The following is a 6,235-nucleotide window of genomic DNA, read 5'->3' as shown; positions in this document are numbered from 1 at the left end:
TGGATGGATGGATGGATGGATGGATGGATGGATGGATGGATGGATTAATGGATGGATGATGGATGGATTAATGGATGGATGATGGATGGATGATGAACAGATGGATGAACAGATGGTTGGATGATGAACAGATGGATGAATGATGGTTGGATGATGGATGGATGGTTGGATGATGGATGGATGACAGATGGTTGGATGACGGATGGATGGATGTACAGATGGATGGATGACGGTTGGATGGTTTTCTGCTGCTTCCTGCTCTTTCTCTATTTGTTGTCACTGATTGTAAGTTGAGGGGAAACTGCGCCCCCTGCTGCGCGCAACGCGCGGAGGGTAAAACCACCGACCCAGCTTCTCCTGCGTGTCCTTGAATTTCACACAATCCACCCAGCAGCGGATTTATCCCGCGGACTCCGGATCCAGCCCCGCTGGTTCGGCTGGTTCCGCTGGACCCGTCCACTGGATCCACGCTGCGTGCTGCCGTGACGCTTCCGGTCACCTTTACGCAAACTTGAACTTGGTGAAGCTGCTCGGGGCAGCCGTGCTGCGCACAGCCCCCTCCCTGCGCCGCCTCCTCCTCCTCCTGCTGCTCCCGCAGTACCGCCGGCTGGGCTGGACCGGGACACTTTGACCGAACCTTTACCTGCTTCCCGCTCCGCCGCTCCGGACCGCTGCCCGCCTTCCGCCGGCTGGAGGCTGCGGACGCCGGGGATGATGAGGCGGCTGCTGGCGGACCGCCCGCGGTGGAGTTGAAGAGGTTGCGGTGGGATCACGCAGACGGGGGGGAGGGGGGGGGTTCCCTCGGATCCCATCCGGCCATCTGGAGAGGAGTGCGGGACACAAACCGGTGAGCTGCTCCATAAGTTACATCCGCAGAGAGGATTTCTGCTGCTTCACCTTAAATATTCACAACACTCCGGAAAAACCAGGTAAAGTCAGACTCCGTGTTTTATTGAGGAGCAACACCGTAAAGGGGCATTGGGTTCATTTAAATGTTGAGAGTTAAATGTTGTCATTTGGTTTCTAAAGGAATCTCCGTTTTCTCTGCAGCCAGTCAGTCATTAAAAGTCCTGGAAGTGATTTCGGTTCGCAGCTCATTTCTGACCTTTTCAAACTGAAGTGATTCGTTATTTTGCCGCCGTCCAGCTGCAGGTTCCTGCGGATTCTGGGTTCCGGTGCAGTTTGCAGGTTCTGCTGCTGCTGCTGCTGCTGCAGCAACAACCAGACGCTTCATTGCTGCAGCTGGTCTGACTTTCACTGACCTGCCGAAGTTACAACCCATCATCCATGAACCCTGAGCTGCAGCTCAAACTGTCCTTTCACTGCAGCTGTTTGATAAATGAACACACACACACACACACACACACACACACACACACACACACACACACGAAAACAAAAACAATGTCTTGCAACATCAGAATAATCAAAGTTGTTGATTTTCTGATTTTCTTTTATTCCTTTATTATGTTTATTGTTCAAAATGCCTTTAGATCAGATATATCAGAGATATCTAATATATCTGATATCTCCACGTTCTGGAAACAACGTGGATATATGTCTCCACCTTGTCTCCATGCTGTCTCCACGTTGTCTCCACGTCGTCTCCATGTCGTCTCCACGTTGTCTCCACGTTGTCTCCACGTTGTCTCCACGTCGTCTCCATGTCGTCTCCACGTTGTCTCCACGTTGTCTCCATGTCGTCTCCACGTCGTCTCCATGCTGTCTCCACGTTGTCTCCACGTTGTCTCCACGTTGTCTCCATGCTGTCTCCACGTTGTCTCCACGTTGTCTCCACGTTGTCTCCACGTTGTCTCCATGCTGTCTCCATGCTGTCTCCACGTTGTCTCCATGCTGTCTCCACGTTGTCTCCATGTTGTCTCCACGTTGTCTCCATGCTGTCTCCACGTTGTCTCCATGCTGTCTCCACGTTGTCTCCATGCTGTCTCCATGTTGTCTCCACGTTGTCTCCATGCTGTCTCCATGCTGTCTCCACGTTGTCTCCATGCTGTCTCCACGTTGTCTCCACGTTGTCTCCATGCTGTCTCCACGTTGTCTCCACGTTGTCTCCATGTTGTCTCCACGTTGTCTCCACGTTGTCTCCACGTTGTCTCCGTGTTGTCTCCATGCTGTCTCCATGTTGTCTCCACGTTGTCTCCATGTTGTCTCCATGTTGTCTCCATGTTGTCTCCACGTTGTCTCCATGTTGTCTCCATGTTGTCTCCACGTTGTCTCCACGTTGTCTCCACGTTGTCTCCATGTTGTCTCCACGTTGTCTCCACGTTGTCTCCATGTTGTCTCCATGTTGTCTCCACGTTGTCTCCACGTTGTCTCCATGCTGTCTCCATGTTGTCTCCACGTTGTCTCCATGTTGTCTCCATGTTGTCTCCACGTTGTCTCCATGTTGTCTCCATGTTGTCTCCATGTTGTCTCCACGTTGTCTCCATGCTGTCTCCATGTTGTCTCCACGTTGTCTCCATGTTGTCTCCACGTTGTCTCCACGTTGTCTCCATGTTGTCTCCACGTTGTCTCCATGTTGTCTCCACGTTGTCTCCACGTTGTCTCCACGTTGTCTCCATGCTGTCTCCATGTTGTCTCCACGTTGTCTCCATGTTGTCTCCATGTTGTCTCCATGCTGTCTCCATGTTGTCTCCATTGGTGTTGAGTCAGGAGTCACAGTGGCAGATGTTTGTTTTCAGGAAGAAGTGCATGAATTTTTAAAACCGGCAGCATTCAGGCCAAAGTGCTGCACATCCTGACTTCTGGTTCTCCTGCTGCTAAACTCTCCTCTGGTCAAACAGCAGAGAAGGAAATACTAAAGAGCTCAGAGGAAAAGTTTTAAACGTATTTAAAGACATTTATCTGCTGGATTTCTGGGTCGATGTGCAACTCGGCCAATATTGAAGTTACTATCAGTAAAATATGGGAATAAAAAGCAATTCCTCAGGTTAAAGTGCAGCCTTGCTACAGTAGATATGTGATTAAAGAGCCTCAGTCAGATAAAACTCACACTTTGTGAGTTTTTTACAGTCGGGCAGCTGAACGGTGAGCTCAGCCAATAAGTTTCAGAGCGTCTCTCTTGGCAGCAGAAGAGTTTCTGATCTGTCTGCAGGAAAACTGCCGCTAATTCACTCCGAGTGCGAGCGGCGCTAACGTTTGTTCACTTATCAGCCGCCTGACTAAACAAGTCTTTGGACGCCGGTTGGTGTTTAAGTGAATTGGCTGTAATGAGCTATTAATAGCTGCTGCTAACCGTTGGCTGCATGTCTTTCCTCCAGCGCCTGCATGATGTTTCCCTGATCCGCCTGGCTGGCAGCCATCAGCCTCCAATCAATAACCAATGAGGAAACCGGAGGAACCCAGATCCAGTTCTGATCTTTAAGCAGAAGTTGTTCAGGGAGGCGTCGGCCTCAGACCCGTCCTGCCGTGAGCCGCCATGCCCATCATCAGCAACACCAACCACGACTTCAGCAACCTGTCGGTCAGCGACGACAGCAGCCTGGACCGCATCTTCACCGAGATCCCAGAGACCGAGACCATCAAGGTGGGCAAACGCAACCAGACACCCATCAGCCAATCACACGGCAGCAGCAGCAGCTCCAAGCTGACCGGACCAGTCCAAGTCCAAACCCAGCAGCAGAGGACTGACATGAGCTGCTGGGATTTTAACCCACAACCGTCTCGGTTTGCAGAGAATCGTCTGATTCAGTTTCCCCTAAATGAATTTCTCCATTTAAATTCTAAAACGATAATTTACTCGGCTGCTTTGTAAACTTTCAGTTGAATAAAGTTCAACGTTTGTTTTGAAGTTTTGGTTACCGACTGATAAAAATTCAAGTGGTTAGATATTTATATTCATGCTCTTATTTTGAAGTCTGTTTATGCAGCAGTTCCATTTCCTCTCCTTGAGTTTGTTGTTTTTTACACAAACTTATTGATCAAGTGGCGTTTATCAATGATTGTTAATCATTTAATATCTAAAAATTACATCATCAGACGAGCAAAATGTAAAGTTAAATGGAAATGTTTGTTATTTTAAAGACCAAAATGATGAACATTTGCTTAAGTAGCAAAATCAGTTTCTTTCAATAAGAAACTTCTGGTGAATTTCAGAGTAAAACGTGTTTATTTTTTCATTCAGTGGCTAAAAAATCCAGAAGTTTGACCAAGAAAGAGCAGAAATATGTCATAACAACGTTTCTCCAGTAGAGAAAAACCTGCAGCTCGGTGAAAATACTCCTAACAGTAACTTTATTATACATGTAGCTGAGTAAAGTAAGTAGTTCCCACCCGGCTGCCTGCAGCAGAAGCAACATGGAGGCTCATGCGTGGCTCTCTCTCCAGGGCGTCCACTACCAGAGGGCGCAGCTGATCCGCAGGCCGGAGGACCTGGTGTCGGTGGACCACGCCCTGCTGGCTGTGATCAACGTGGGGGGAAACCGCTACACCTTCCCCTGGACCACGCTGCAGCAGTTCCCCCTCACCAGACTCGGCCGGCTCTGCGGCTGCCGGTCGCTGGAGGACATCGCCGGCGTGTGCGACGACTACGACGAAACCAGGAAGGAGTTCTTCTTCGACCGCTCTCCGTCCGCCTTCAAGGTCATCCTCAACTTCCTGGCGGCGGGGAAACTGCGGCTCCTGCGGGAGATGTGCGTCCTCTCCCTTCACGACGAGCTGAACTACTGGGGGGTGGAGATGGCGTACATGGAGCGCTGCTGCAAGAGGAAGATGTACACGCGCATCGAGGAGGTTCACGAGAAGGAGAGGCGGGAGGAGGAGCGGCGGCAGCGGAACGCCATGCAGCGCCTCCCGGTGGAGGAAACCAGGTACAGGAAGGTGATGAACTGGCTGAGGGACATGGTGGAGAATCCCCAGTCCGGCCTGCCGGGGAAGATCTTCGCCTGCCTGTCCGTCGTCATGGTGGCCGTCACCGTGGTCAGCCTGTGCATCAGCACCATGCCGGACCTGAGGGAGGAGGAGGACCGGGTGAGTCCGGAGCTGCAGCAGCTCCAACGCCGTTATTTTCACATGAAACGAGGAAACATGAGCTCATGTCGTCCGGAGCTGCAGCAGCTCCACGCCGTTATTTCAACATGAGCTTTATGCTTTATTTACCAGAAAACTAAACATTGTTATGGTTTAACTCCAGCAAACGTCACATGATCTAATGGGGGGGGAGGGGGTTGGGGGGGCTTCACTGAGGAGGGATCAATCAATCAACCGATTGATCGATCAAGTTTATTAGTGCAGCTCATTTCAGCAACACGGCAAAATGCTGCATGAAAACACAAAACTGACCATAAACAGCCAAGTTAGAAACGGGAGAAACTGATTCTGTGGACGACGACGACAATGATGACGACTCCTGCTGTTCTTCCTCCTCTTCTTCTTCCTCCTCCTGTTTTTCCTCCTGTTCTTCCTCCTCCTCATCCTGTTCCTCCTCCTCATCCTCCTCCTCCTCTTTTTCATTTGCCCAATTGAAACTTCTGAATGTTTCTCATTGCTCAGGCTCGATGCATTTAGCACCTTAGCATTCGTCATCTACCCAGGATGCATTGCAGCGTAAACAAAATTATTCTATTTTAATAAAAACTCAGGATTTTTATTTAATTTCTTTTATCTTTGATGCAAAAGTTTCTCAGATTGTTAAAAGTGAGGAAGAATTAATCGTTTTTTAGAGCGAAGATGTTCCTGTCGGGGTGGAGAGCTGGACCTCCTGCTGGGTGTGTGTGTGTGTGTGTGTGTGTGTGTGTGTGTGTGTGTGTGTGTGTGTGTGTGTGTGTGTGTGTGTGGCGATGCGAGTCGACCAATAGCAGCAGGGCGTAATGAGGCCCGATGCGACGCGCCCACCGGAGCCGGTCCGGTCTCTGCATAACAAAACGGGCTTATAAAAAGAGGAAACTCACAAAAACATGCATCACCACACACACACACACACACACACACACACACACACACACACACACACACACACACACACACACACAAAGACACACACACACAGACACACACACACACAAAGACACACACACACAGACACACACACACACAGACACACACGCGCACACACGCACACAGACACACACACACACACACACAAAGACACACACACACACACAGACACACACACACACACACACCCCCACACACACACACACACACACACACACACACACACACACACTCTCACACACACACACACACACACACACACACACACACACACACACTCTCT

At 50.1% G+C, this 6,235-nt stretch overlaps 1 protein-coding gene across 2 annotated transcripts in view; it reads left to right on the top strand.

Annotated features, from left to right (window-relative positions):
- The first annotated feature begins 290 nt into the window (after positions 1 to 290).
- The window catches only part of kcng4a (potassium voltage-gated channel, subfamily G, member 4a), a 30,819-nt gene continuing 24,874 nt past the window's right edge, over positions 291 to 6,235 (top strand). Inside the window, exons 1-3 of one of the 2 annotated variants that reach the window (XM_008436474.3) lie at positions 291 to 847; positions 3,279 to 3,544; positions 4,345 to 4,986. In XM_008436474.3, coding sequence (XP_008434696.1) covers positions 3,437 to 3,544; positions 4,345 to 4,986 — 750 coding nt within the window. In that variant the 5' untranslated portion in view covers positions 291 to 847; positions 3,279 to 3,436. Of the gene's footprint in view, positions 930 to 3,278; positions 3,545 to 4,344; positions 4,987 to 6,235 lie in introns of both variants that reach the window. The other variant, XM_008436473.3, reaches the window with a different exon arrangement.

Source organism: Poecilia reticulata, chromosome 6, assembly GCF_904066995.2.
Source record: "Poecilia reticulata chromosome 6, P_reticulata-male-v2, whole genome shotgun sequence".
NCBI lineage: Eukaryota > Metazoa > Chordata > Actinopteri > Cyprinodontiformes > Poeciliidae > Poecilia > Poecilia reticulata.
The sequence above is the reverse complement of the archived record's forward strand: the minus strand, read 5'-3'. Positions and strand labels throughout refer to the sequence as shown.